The sequence below is a fragment of the Phalacrocorax carbo genome, chromosome 23 (assembly GCF_963921805.1).
Source record: "Phalacrocorax carbo chromosome 23, bPhaCar2.1, whole genome shotgun sequence".
NCBI lineage: Eukaryota > Metazoa > Chordata > Aves > Suliformes > Phalacrocoracidae > Phalacrocorax > Phalacrocorax carbo.
The window spans coordinates 5,439,014-5,452,401 of record NC_087535.1 but is presented as its reverse complement, the minus strand read 5'-3'; the positions used below and the strand labels follow the sequence as shown (position 1 = coordinate 5,452,401).

Sequence of the window (13,388 nt, the reverse complement as noted above, 5' to 3'; positions counted from 1 at the left end):
TTAAAGGTCTCATATTTTGCAGCTTGTTTCAGCTTATGCTGAAACTCTTGACGCGCGGTGGAATGAGGGAGGAAAAGCAAATAAATGGCTGTGCACAAAGCAAACCGGGATTAGTGTAAATGCCAGATTACGGGGCTGGCTTCGGCCGGGCCCTTGGCCGCATCCAGGCGGCTGCGCCGGGCTTCCCGGCAGGACCCGCAGGGCTTTGCTCTCGGGCGCTTGCTGTGTACAGAAGCCCTGCCCCGGCTCACGCGTGGCCCCTGTGACTGTTGGTTAAGGTATGTGGGGCAAAAAGGTTCTGCACGCGTTTGGGAACACGCTAAGCCCCTGACTTTGCAGGAATCGGTGCTGTCGGAGGCCTCTCGTCCTCCCCAGCTGAGGCATTTGCCTATTGCAGACTGTTTCCCTGGAGGGCTGCGCCTCCGGGCTGCTCGTTGGAGAGTCCTAAACCAAAGCCCCAGCGACACCAGGGACTGGGGAGCCGCCACCACGACCTTGCTGCCTCCAGCTTCTCCTCTGGCCCCGGGCCGTGCTACCCCAAGCTGCAGGTGCTTTCGCATGCCCAATAAATATCAGGGTTTTGGGCACAGGGTGGCTCTGGGGGCACAGGGAGGGTTGTGTTTTCCTGTTCTGGCTGGGGGAAAGAGGGGTGGGGGCAGCTGCGGACCACTTCCTACAGAGAGAAACGCTTTGGCGTTAGCTTAAGACCTGGAAGGAATCCCGACAATGGTGTAGCAATGCCTTAAAATACGTGCATGTGCGTGTGGTGGATTCTTTTTTATTTGTCTTCTGGTTGCAAAGAGGCAGGGGACTGGGTCTGGGGGTGCAGGGGAGCATGGGGCAGGGCTTGGGTGCAGAGGCAGGGCCTGGGGTGCATGGGGCAGGGTCTCTGGGCGCAGAGGGCAGGGTTGGGGGTGCAGAGGGCAGGGCCTGGGGGGACAGGGGTGCAGAGGACAGAGCCGGGGGTGCAGGGAGCAGGGTTGGGGGTGCATGGGGCAGGGTCTGGGGGTGCAGGGGTGCAGAGGGCAGTGTTGGGGGGCACAGGGGGCAGGGCTGGGGGTGCAGAGGGCAGTGTTGGGGGGCACAGGGGTGCAGAGGGCAGGGTCTGGGGGTGCATGGGGCAGGGTCTGGGGAGGCAGGGGTGCATGGTGCAGGGTCTGGGGCGCAGGGGTGCAGAGGGCAGAGTCTGGCGGTGCATGGGGCAGGGCCTGGGGACGCAGGAGTGCAGAGGGCAGGGTCTGGGGGTGCATGGGGCAAGGCCTGGGGAGGCAGGGGTGCAGAGGGCAGGGTCTGGGGGTGCATGGGGCAGGGCCTGGGGGCTTGGGGGGGCAGAGGCGGGGGGGCAGTGAGCAGGGTCTGGGGGCGCAGGGGTGCAGGGAGCAGGATTGGGCAGCGCAGGGGTGCCGAGGGCAGGGCCCGGCCGTGCGGACTACAGGTCCCGGCAGCCCCGCTGCGGGCCCCGGTTCCGCCGCCGCCTCCACCTGACCCTCACATGACCGCGCCGGGGCCGGGGCCGGGGCCGGGGCCGCGATGGGGCAGCGCGATCGCATGTTCAAGGTGCTGGTGGTGGGGGACGCCACGGTGGGGAAGACGTCGCTGGTGCAGCGCTACGCGAACGACAGCTTCAACCGGCACTACAAGTCCACGGTGGGGGGTGAGCGGGGCCGGGGGCGGCCGCACAGCGAGCCTGGCGGCTCCTAAAGCGCGGGGAGGGGCGGGGGGTCCTCGTTCGGCTCCAGAAGCCGGCGGAACTATCGCGGTTGTTACTCTTCAGCTCGCCTCGCTCGTAGGCCGTGGTGGGAAACTCGCTGCCCTCCTCCGCAGACGTGGCAGCGAGGGTTTGTAGAAGGACCAGCCGCCGGCCCCTCGGCGGTTACGGCCTCTCGCAGCCCGGGGTGCGGCCCCCGGCGCGCTCGGCGGCGAACCAGCGGCTTCTGTCACTCTCCGTGCCAGGCCCGGGGGGCCCGTCCCTCCTGCCCCGGGAACAACCAGCCCCGGGAGTTTTAACCCGGAGGGTCTCAGATGGCAGCCTCAGCTCCTTCCAGGGAAAACAAGAACAGCGCCGTTTCGACGTTTATTTTTGTTAAACGAGCATGAAGCCGCCGCCGAAGTATCGGCCGTGCTCTGGAAGGAAGGTGGGCGAAGCGACAGCTTTGTAACGCGGCGGCTGGGAACGAGGTGACCGGGATCGGGCGTTCGATGGTTGACATCGGTGTAAATGGATAACCTCCAAGGAGCGGGAGGGGCCACGGCTTTGCCCGGTAAATCTCGCCCCGAAATAGTGCGGGCAGAGCACGGCTTTTTAAATCTTATCCATGAATCGAGAGGGGATGAGTGTTGAAAACGCTGGAGAGCCGCATCCCGCTGGGGCAGAGCGCCCGGGCCGTGCCCGCACTGTCGCTCCCAGCAGTACGAGCTGCAGGTGGTTTTCTTTCTTTTACTTTTTTTTTTTTCACATTTGTTTCTGGCCTCAGTAAGTCCCAGCCCTGGTGAGCACGGCTGGCAGCCTGGCTGGGGAGTTTTTCCCCTGCGGAGAAAACCTGATGCATCGTAATGTGAGGAAAACGCCGTGTTTCCCCGTTCTCCCTGCACGGGCCGCAGCTGAGGCGTAGGTGGGGGGTTGAGGAGGACACGGAGCTCCACATGCCAGCAGCCGACCAGCTCAGCCAGCGCAGAACAAAGGCGACAGCAGCAAATCCAGCGTTTTACTGGCATTTAGAGTCGGGAAAGGGAAGCCTTCCCTAAAGCTCCCAGGTTTCCAGTGTCCTTTTGTTTGCCTGTGGTTGTGCAGGGTTATGTGCTTGGGGAGTTTGTACTCCTGAGCATTTTAATTTCTGCTTCCCCAGCTCTTGGTTAGTGTCTCTAGTGCTGGTGTTACATCTCCAGGGATCAGGAACGAGCCTGAGCTCTGTGCCGCAAACAGGGAGTTGCGCACGGGATGGTTACAAACCCTGGTGGTCCAGGAATCTGAAAAGCCCCGCGAGGTCCACCCAGCGCTGCATCTGCTGGAGAAATTCCACCTTGCTGTCCTCCTTCCCAGAGAAGCACAGAGCAGCATCCCTGCTGCTGTTTGCAAGGGCTTTGGCAGCAGACCTGCCAGGCTGGGCTTTGCAAGGCGGGGAGGAACGTGGCTCCGTTCGTTGTGTTATTTAATTCTCTAACCTGAAGTTCAGGAAGAATTACAAGCCCAGCGTAGCATCCCGGGGAGGGATGAGGTGCTGCTGACGCACTTGGCTTCTGCTCATCTGAAGGCATTTTGTGTGCATGGGGTCATGCTCTCTGCAGGGTGGAGCAGACAGTGTGTGGAGCCCTCTGGATTTAACACTTATTTTGCAGCTTTCTGCGCTGGAGGAGAAGGGACAGCACTTGCGGGCCCTCCCGGTCTGTGTCTGGTCTGTGCTGGCGGGGGCGATGGTCCAGCACGAGCTGCCGCGGCTGTGAAAGCGGTGGCTGGTTGGCCTGTGCTGGGAAATGGGGAGAGGCTGTGGTGAGGAATGCCCCTAATTAAGTTTCCTTTCTTTCTGGGGATTCTCTAGTGGATTTTGCTCTGAAGGTGGTCCAGTGGTCGGAATCGGAGACTGTACGACTTCAGCTCTGGGACATTGCAGGTATGTTCACACAAACGATGAAGCTGGTCAGGAGCAGAATTTAAAGCTTTCAATGGCTTGGCCTCTTTTTTTCCCATTTCTTTTTATTTATTTCGATAGGAGTCTGCTACAAAAATAAATCCTAAAAGCCTGTGGATCCAAGGGGCAGGACTGCTCTGGTTTGCAGTGCTGTCTCCAGTTTGCAGTAGTAATTTAAATACTTAATCAAAAGCCCATCTGCAAAGAATGCAGCAGTGCAGGTGATAAATCCTGTCAAGCCTTACTTTTCTATTTCAAAGCCAGAGCAAAGTGAACGGGGAAACGGGCTCATTTGTAGCTAGATATGTAACTTCTCAGCTCTGAGTTTTCTGTTAAAATCCTGATTTCTGGCGTGGGAGGCCAGGAAGGCCTGATCCTCGTGTCTCAGCGTGGAGCAGCTCCGCTGGCCTCGCGCTGCTCTGGCTGCCGGGATCAGGAGCGGAGCTGGGAAGTTGCGATCTGGTTGCTCAGTGACCTGTGCGAGCAGAGCTCGGCGGACCCCTCGGGAGCAGACGTGGCAAGAGGGGGACGTTGGGCGCCCCCGAGGCGGTGGGGCTGGGTCGGGAGTGGGGCACGCTCTGGGGGACAGCGTTACATGCAGTGAAGTGGAGAGAGGCGCAGAGAAACGCAGTTCCCAAATCTCCGTAGCAGCAGAAGGCCGAGGACAGGCTGGTGCAGCAGCGTCTCTAAAATGGCACCTCTGGATCTAGAGGGGTGAGGAAAACAGGGTTGTGGTTTCCTCCGGTTTCGCTGCTCAGACGCGTGCGTCTGGAATGCTTAAAAAGAAAACAGGAAGAAGTTTACAGCAAGAGGATTGCAGCAAGAAACTGATTTCAATTTCAGCCCCAGAAAGGCATGTAAGATCTGGAAAGCAGAGGGGCCGCGCTGGTCACGGTGCTCTTGTCGTGCCCCGAGAGAAGGGGGTGCGCGCACCGACAGCCCCTGCGCATTGCCTTCCACCTCAGGGGTGTGCGGAGAAGGTCAGATGGCTTGAGGTAACTCAAAGTGCTCTGTTCTCGATGGCTTCAGAGCGAAAAGCCTGTTGACCAGCTACGGGGCTGCATGGGAGCCCACAGTGAAATCCCTCCGGTGTCAGAAGCGCTGGTTTCCACCGTGCCGCTGACCCGTGCGATGCGATGTGAATGCTTTGTGGTGCGTCCCTCCTACGCAAGCACAATCAAACCACGCAGCAGCGCAGCGGAGCTACGCTCTGGATGCAGTTTTGGTAGCACAGGCAGGCTGAAAGGTTTAAACAGCAACAACAGGGTATGTAAGTTTTAATGGTTTCTGCTTAGTATGGGATTTTCCTCTCCGGAGAGCCTGGTCTGTACCGCGGTGCCCGCAGCAGGCAGCAGCCGAGTCCACGCCGGCGGCACGGTCCTGCCGGGCACCCTGCTGCTGGCGGGGTTCAGCTGGCAGGGAGGCGAACGTGGGGTCGGGGACACTAGATTTTAATTGTTACCCTGGGAGTAACGCAGCTATTTCTGGGACATCTGAGTGTCTGGGTCAGGATTCAGAGCTCCCCGGTTTGTTCCAGTTCTGTCGCTGCATTGCTGAGGTACCCCAGGCAGGATGCATCCCAGTGCCTGTATTTCCTCATTATTTGCGTGGAGATTGTTAGTGTCAGCTGAGAAAATGGTGTACCGTGATGAGCATCTTATTTGCATGAACAAATCTGAAATCGGTAACTCTGGGGGTGGCATTTTTTCTTTTTCCTTTTGATCCTGAAGGGCAGGAACGCTTCACATCCATGACCCGGCTGTACTACAGGGAGGCGTCAGCCTGCATTATCATGTTTGATGTCACCAACATCAGCACGTTCAGCAACAGCCAGAAGTGGAAGCAGGATTTGGACAGCAAGCTCATGCTGCCAGACGGGAACCCCGTGCCTTGCCTACTGCTGGCTAACAAAGTGAGCAGCTCCGGTCGTGCTCTGGGCGTTCGTGTGCGTGGGAGTGCGGAATGGAAGGAGACCCCTTCAGCGTTAAGCCTTGCCCAGAGTTGTCCCATAGCCTGTGGTCTTTTTAATCCTTTCCTGAACTCTTCTTGAATTTTCTTTCTCTGGCAAGCATTCTCCTCCTTACCCAGGACACCGGTAGGACATGATGGCACTAAAGAGATGTTGGCAACTGCTCTTTCCTAGGATGCAGTGCCTTGTGCTGTTGGAGCTCGAGCTCTGTAGCTCCTGGGTATCCTATAAAGGTTTTTGGTTTTGATCTTTAACTGGCAGTAGCCTGGGAGGGTTGTGTGTGATGCCGCAGGTGAACTTTCTCTTCGGAGCTGCCAGAGGGATGTCTAGTTTTCATTTGGATGCAGTGTCAGGTTTCACTGTGTAGATCGGTTGCTGTCTTTTAATGATTTATTTTTCTTTCATTTAAAAACTACCTTTATGTTCTTCATGTGCCAACGTTGGCTCAGCAGCCCTTTCCAGATTCAGTTTGAGACTTGCCTAGTCTGAGAGAGCCTAGAACTGGAGATGACTCAAAAACATGATGGGTGGGCAGGAGAGTGGCTTCTCTTCTCCACTTCTTCACAAACAGTGCTTCCCCCTGGTAGCTGTTTTAAGGTAACAGTTTTCCCTGCGTTAGGGCAATGCTGCAGTGCGTACAGTCACAGAATCCCAGAATCCCAGGCTGGAAGGGACCTCACGGATCATCTAGTTCATCATTTCTGGGAAGAGCACAGCCTAGACAAGATGGCCCAGCACCCTGTCCAGACGACTCTTGAAGGTGTCCAACGGGGCCAAGTCAACCCCTTCCCTGGGGAGATTATTCCAGTGGTGACTGTCCTCACTGTGAAACACTTCCCTCTCGTGTCCAATGGGAATCTCCCCAAGAGCAGCTTGTGTCCATCCCCCTTGTCCTCTCCACGGGACTCTGTGTAAAAAGGGAGTCTCCATCTTCTTTGTAGCTGCCCCTTAAGTCCTGGTACACGGGGATGAGATCCCCTCTGAGCCTCCTTTTCTCAAGGCTGAACAAACCCAGCTCTCCCAGCCTGTCCTTGTACGGCAACTTCCCAGTCCTTGGATCATCCTGGTGGCCCTTCTCTGGGCCACTCGCCCAGTTGCACTAAAGCCACTGTGGGGCAGGTTTTCCCACTACCTCTTTGTGCATCCCGTTGGCGTCGCGGCGCTGCCTCAGTGGCACCACACCAGTAACATTTTCTGGCTGCTGAGAGGCTGGGCAAATTTTGGATGAGTGGCAATGCTTTCTTGTCCTGTGCTGGATGAACCTCCATTCCACGCGTGCCTGACCGAGGTGTGTCAGCATCTCAGATGAGATAAATTGCTGCTTGCAACATCCCATTAAGAACCTTGCCCTAAGAACTCTCTATCAGCTTGTGATCTGGGAGATGTGAAGGGCTGAGCTACCTGCTGCCTGCCTGCACCCAGGCAGTGGGTGGCTGAGGGGGCGAACTGTCCCCCCAGCTTAAAAATTAAAAGGCTGAACTTAAAATGACGGATTCTTGTTTTACAGTGCGACCTTTCCCCATGGGCAGTGACGAGAGACGAAGTGGATCGGTTCAGCAAAGAAAATGGCTTTTCTGGTTGGGTGGAGACATCTGTCAAGGAAAACAAGAATATTAATGAGTCCATGAGGTAGGCACAACGACTGGTGAAACACCTAAGAGGTAATTCCCTCTTTCAGACACGGCTGTCTCCGAGGTGAGGGGAGATGCTGTCAGTAAGCAGCAAACAGCAGCAATAATACACAAGTAAATCTCCCAAAGGGAGACTAAATTCTAAAAGGCCAGAGGTTTTTCTCTCCTCGGTTAATCTCTGACATGCTTTTGGAAACAGAAATTCTTTGAACAATACCAGGAATGTTTTTTCACATGCTGGCCTCTACCAGGAGGATGGGACTTCTTGTGCAAAAGGTATTAGAAATTCTTTTGTGATGCACCAGTCCTTTGGTGGAGAATTTGGTCTTTTTGGAAAAGTATAAGACTGGATACTCACTCCTGATCTTGAGGCTGGGCAGGTGGTACCTGGGAAGCCTGTTGCTGTGTCCCAGTCGTAAGCTGGAGCCGAGGTGAGGTGGTTGCAGCAGGAGTTGTTAGTTATCCGGTCACTGCAGAGTCTGATGCTGCCAGGTAATAGCAGGGATGCTGTTGTCGGTGCTGTGAGGTTCCTTAACCTGGTTGTCTTTTCAGTTCTGGAGTTTCATGTCCGTCTAGAACGAATTGCTATTTCTTTTTTATACTGCTGAAAGGCCGTGTGGCCCAATGCTGCTTGTTAAAAACAAACAAACAAAACCAAACTCACATATGTTTGTCTTCTAGGGTCCTGATTGAAAAGATGATGTCCTCATCCGCTGGTGATGGAAGCTCCTCTGCTGCGGGGAGTGGGGATTATATTAACATAAAAGAGACAACCCCGCCAGGCTGGGCCTGCTGTTAGATGCACTGACTGCACCATCTGCCTTTTGTTATTACCACCATTTTATTCCTAAACTGGCTGTCACTGGTTTTTGGGTTGGTTTTTTTTTGTTTTTTTTTAAACATGATCATGAACTGTCTTCTGTTTAATGCATATTCGTTCTCAGCAGAGCATTGCTACAATGACTGGGAGTGAGGAGTGGAAAGAAGAGAGGAGTGAGAAAATTCCTCCTCCTCCTAGCGTAGTAGCAACTGGGAGCTCTGCTGCTGGTGATGTAGCACAGTCCGCGTTCGAGCACATGCTTGGACTAATTTTTTTTTTAAAACTTTTGAGCACTTCATCTTCTGGCACGTGATGGCCTGTCTCAGGCAGGGCGAAGGATGTCGGAAGGTACGTTTTTAATATTGCCGCACCTTTTACTCCCCACCGCCTGCACCCACCGTAGGCAGAGGCACCAGGCCACAGCATTACGGTGACCTTCATTCGATGCACGCCGAGTGCAAACGGTCTCTGTGCCTGTGCGTTCCCCGCGTGGGGCTACAGCACACTCTTTACTTCATGCTCTGGAACTCCATACCTCTGCTTCCGTGACCTGAAGAGACCCAACGCATCTCGTCGTTGCCGCTAGCTGTCCTGAAGATGTGAAGCCAGATGTGGGTTAGCGCGGTGTCCCACGTAACCAGACCTGTACAGTTACCGGTGTGAATTTGAGAAACGGTGTAGCACAGCCCTTACGTGTGTACTGACTGCGATGCTTAACAGCACAGAGCTCACATTTTTGTCACGAATAGCCCAGTTGCCTTCTGTTCGTCCCTTCTCGCTCACCCTCTGTCCAGCGTATTCTGTTCTGCTGTCACTTTATTAGGGCACGAAGAGCTGAATGAGGAATAGGTTGTAAACTCCTTTGTATGGCAGAACAACGGTGCTTTTCACTTTTAGAACACCCTGCATCCTACCATCTCAAACAGCTTTGCAATTGCTGATGAATTGCCTCCCCACAATTATTCTGTAGCGATGAGTGCCTTTGGTAGCAGGGATGGTGCAGGGAAGGCAGCTCTCCGAAAGCCCACCTGCGGTTTTAGTGGTGCGAGGGGGACGCAAAGGAGAAGACTTTGCAGGGCAAAAGGAAATGAAGAGAACCGCTCCCCACTTGCCTTGCGATGCCCGCTTTCCCTAGCGTATCCCCAGGTGCTCGCTGCTGGGAGCCGTTCTTGCCAACGGCAACCAAAAATTGGCAAAAGCATTCTAGATGCTTATCTCGGAAGTGTTAACAGGAAACTCGGTCTGTAGGGCTGGAGTTGTCTAGCCTCGTATGCATTTATACAGGCGTGCTATGCCATAGAATTGTCTTGCCCGTGTTTTAGGTTAGGATTTGAACACGGGGCCTTCGGTAAAGTTTTTCCCTTCTGGAGTAGTTTGATTTGAAAATGGGACTGTAGATCGGTTTGTCCCGATTCCTGCTGAATTCGCATTGCTTTTCTTTAGCAAAGTATTCCTTCTGTCTGCCTTTTCTTACTTTATATAGTCTATGGAGGGAGAAGGTGGTAAGAAGAGGAACTGGTTGCCTTCACTAAGCACAAAAGATTCTGAGTTTTCATTCTCTGGAGTAGAAAAGCTAAGAAATTTAGAACTAGTATTGTGTTCCACTGTTTTAATTAAAAACTAAAATGTCTGGGCTAGGATTCTGTTGCGCAAATATTGCCAAATTTGGTTTTACAGGTGCTTAAATATACCCTTTTCTGCACTGTTGGATTCACCGTAGAAACGTGAAACGTGTAAAACTGGTTAGCCACAAAAGTGAACTGTCATGTTGAATTTTACTTCCTGAGCTTTGTGTTTAAAAAGAAAAAAAGTATTTTTTTAAACCCTATAAATATTTTTTGTTCTTTATGGAACTGGGGAGAAGGGTCTGATTTTTTTAAAGGATCTGTCACGAAACCATTAAGATTGATGTGTTATTTTATTGATGTCTGTATACACACCTCAAAGCGTTTCAGCAGAGGTCGAGCGTTAGAGCTGTCGTACAGATGGAGGAACGAGGCACACGGTGGAAACCTCTGCCCAGGACCACGACGGCTCGAGGCAGTGAGAGCTTGGCACCAAAGGGAAAACTTCTAACTCCTATTCCGACAGCCTCGCTGCGAGGCCACGCATCTTGCAGGAAAGCATCTTTATACCTTTTGCATGTCAGTTTGATGTCTACCGGTGCCTCTTCGGTGTCTGGACCTCTTAATCTGGATCTCTTTTTCAACAGCACTGCTCAGAAACAAGCAAAAAGCCAAAGGAAGATCTTTGAAGTTTTTTTTCTATTATAAATAATTTCTGTTTTGCCCAGTGGTTTCCGGTACTGGTGTGTGCCTTGGGTATTTTTTTCCCCCCACACTGCTTACTGCTTGTTAACATCTTAATAGGCTCCGTAGACAAATGTCAGAAACCAAGCCTACACAACAGAAACAGTCGTTGCTTGAGATCGGTGTAAAAACCCAACCAGACAGGAAAACGATTTTGCTGTGCAGATGTGTGCGTTTTTTTAGAGCTTGCTCTGTGGCACACAAGGTGCTTAAAGAAGCAGAACAAAAATAATTTAAAAAAAAAACCACCTTGACTTGGGCCTGTAAAACAAACTGGTTCAAAAGCCCCACGTAAACATGCTCCTTGCTGGGATGGGCAGTGGGTAGAGAACGGTCGCCTGAGATTGGTTGTGCCCAGCTTGCGCTAGTTGAAATAATTCTCATTTTTAAAACAACTGGAAGGGAAAAGACAGCTTGAGGGAAGCAGTTTCTAAGAAGTATTTTAAACAAAGTCAAGTCTCGTTCGCGCAGACCGATTAAAAACTGGAACCTTTCCGATATGACTCAGAAAAGCCTCATCTTTATTCTGATGCGTCAGGAATGACCCGTTTTGAAAACGAAGGCGCTTGCTTCTCCCGTGTGCAGTGCCTGCTTTGACTTTGGACTTGGTGTGACCCTGGGCCAACTGTACTTATTTCACTCTTCCACGTGTTGTTTCTCATTCCTCTAACTTTAATTTGTGGTCACGGGACTCAAAACCACATGAAGTTTAACGGTGTATTTTGTATGTTGATGGTAGCACACTATGGGTCCACAGAGCTGGAAATTTTTACTGCAATAGAATTTGAAATCATGAGGGCAGAGTATAGTTCAGAAATAAGTCAACAATATCAAAATATAGATTTTATATTTTTTTAACCGCTGGCAGTTGTGCAGAAGTATTCTAGAGACAGGGTCCTGATTACTGTGAAGTTGCAGTATTATGTTTATATGAAAAGAAGAAACTGCCGGGAGGTTTTCTCCATATCAATCTCAAACTAATGCGGTATTGCAAAGTTTGAAATAAAAGTTTGACATTGCTCGTGCGGCATTTGTTGTTGTTTTCCTGTCTCAGCAGTCCTAACAAATGGGTTCACAGGTTCAAACTAGAAACGGGTCTTGCTGCCAATAATAGGGTACGTATAAAGCGTTACGGTGTGAACTGCCCCGTGTTGCCAGCAGAACAAATCGGATCCTTTTCACTGAAACATCTTGCTGTCTCAACTCTTGTAGTCTTATTGACCTACAAGCGGGACGTAAGCATGCAAAACTTTCGCATCTGTGAGTCATAGCGGCTTTTAATCCAATATATCCAGCTAAGAGGAGAAAGAAAGGAATTCCTTGATGTGGTTGGTTGTTAATACGCCTTCCTCCTTATGGCTCATTAATTCACACAGTGTATTTTGGGGCTGGCTACTCAGGGAGGCAGTTGCTCTGAATGCCCCTCTTTCTTTCCTGATCGGCTTGATTTTCACGAGTATTGACTTGCACGAAGGACAGGGCACATGTGAATTGGTCAGAAAAATGGCAGTAATTCCAAAGGGGACAAATTAAGCTCAAGCAAGGCATCAAATGAACTCAAATTACTCCTTTAGTTAGGTAAAAGCTGGCCATATTCGTATTGTTAAACCAGTCTTCTCAGATAACCTGACATAAAAAAATGGTTTTAAGTACTGTTTTTATTAAAACTGAGGAATGAGTCTCTCCCTAAAGATTAAAGTGCAAAGCAAAAGTGACTTGTGTTGCAGAAGCTGCCATTTTAATGGACCATGGAATACATTTTATTTTTCCACGGCAAAAGCAGCTCCTTTTCTAAACAAAATGAGTGATTCGGGGTTACTAGGGAATGTAAAGTCTAATGAACCAAACACCCTCCCTGGACTTTGTTCTTGTATCGTACATCAGTTGCTTATGTTCTTGTATCGTACCACAGTTGCGTATGTGTATGTATGGGTGTGTGTGAACATACATCGGCTGACGCGTGCGGGGGAAAGCGGGCGTAATGAAATCAGAACGGATAATGAAATCTGCGCCTGCCGAAATGAATTCTCTGCATTTCTTCGTAAGAAAAGTACTTCACGCCGCATCTAGGGCCGCTCAGCCTAACGAAAAAAAAAAAAAAAACAACCCAGAACTGTAAAACTCTTAAGTTTTGGGCTGTAAAAACATGAGGGCACGTAGATTTATGATAAATCCCACGGCGGAAGGTGGTGGCCCGGCGGCTGACGCCAGAGCGGAGGGGTGCTGGCTGAGCCGAGGCGCTGGGGAACGGGCCGTGCAGGACACGCGGTGGGAGCCCACGAGGGCTGCGGGGGGGGCTCGGCCACACGGCCCCGGGTGTCCCTGTCCCTGTGACACGGGCAGCTCCCGGCCCCACGACGCCTCCCCCCCGCAGGCCCCTCTGAAGTCCGGCCCTGAATGGCGGCACGTTTACATGACAAAGGGACCCGCGACAAGAGGCAGGGCCCCCTCGGGCTCTAACCTCCCTTCCTAAGCCCCGGAGGCCACGGCAGGCCCACGGAGGCCCACGGACGGGCGATTCTCCCGCCCCTGCGCAAACCCCAACGCCACGGGTGGACTCTGCCCCGAGGGGACCTTGCCCGGGGGGGGGACCCTGCCCGTAGGGGGGACACCCTGCCCCGGGGGAGACACCCAGCCCCGGGGGTGGCTCGGCGAGGTACGCCCCCACCCCCACCCCGTGGGGGTGCGTGGGCCGGGCCCGGAGCCCACGAGGCTGCGTGGGCCCCCGCGGGGCAGGTAGCGGCGGGAGAGCATGCCCAGGGGAGCGGCGCTGGCCGGGCAGACCCGGGGGGCAGCGCTGAGGGACCCCCCTGCGCCCCCGGGGCGGCTGCGGGGCGGCGCGCCGCTTCCCCGCGTTTTCCCTCCAAAACCACGCCAGGCCCCGCGCGGCGAATCTGCGGGTCGGACTACGCCGCGCCGCCGAGCCTCCATACAGCCGCGGCGGAAAGCCCGGCCGAGTATCGGCGGTGCGCGGCGTGGGCCCGGCGGGGCGGGACGGAGCGGGGCGGCGGCGCGGGGGCGCCGGGAGCCGGT

At 53.4% G+C, this 13,388-nt stretch overlaps 1 protein-coding gene across 9 annotated transcripts; it reads left to right on the top strand.

Annotated features, from left to right (window-relative positions):
* Window positions 1–110: 110 nt before the first annotated feature.
* On the top strand, window positions 111–11,380 carry RAB29 (RAB29, member RAS oncogene family). 9 transcript variants are annotated; one of them, XM_064472441.1, is made up of 9 exons: window positions 111–278; window positions 398–548; window positions 1,558–1,654; window positions 3,537–3,608; window positions 5,357–5,538; window positions 7,103–7,224; window positions 7,426–7,502; window positions 7,598–7,718; window positions 7,908–11,380. In XM_064472441.1, exons 5-9 carry the CDS (start codon window positions 5,377–5,379, stop codon window positions 8,023–8,025), a joined length of 600 nt encoding a protein of 199 aa, XP_064328511.1. In that variant the 5' UTR covers window positions 111–278; window positions 398–548; window positions 1,558–1,654; window positions 3,537–3,608; window positions 5,357–5,376; the 3' UTR covers window positions 8,026–11,380. The 9 variants fall into 9 exon arrangements, with proteins under 9 accessions (XP_064328511.1, XP_064328509.1, XP_064328513.1 ...); XM_064472439.1 differs by lacking the exon at window positions 1,558–1,654; XM_064472445.1 differs by lacking the exon at window positions 111–278 and having other exon boundaries at window positions 341–548.
* Window positions 11,381–13,388: the final 2,008 nt, after the last annotated feature.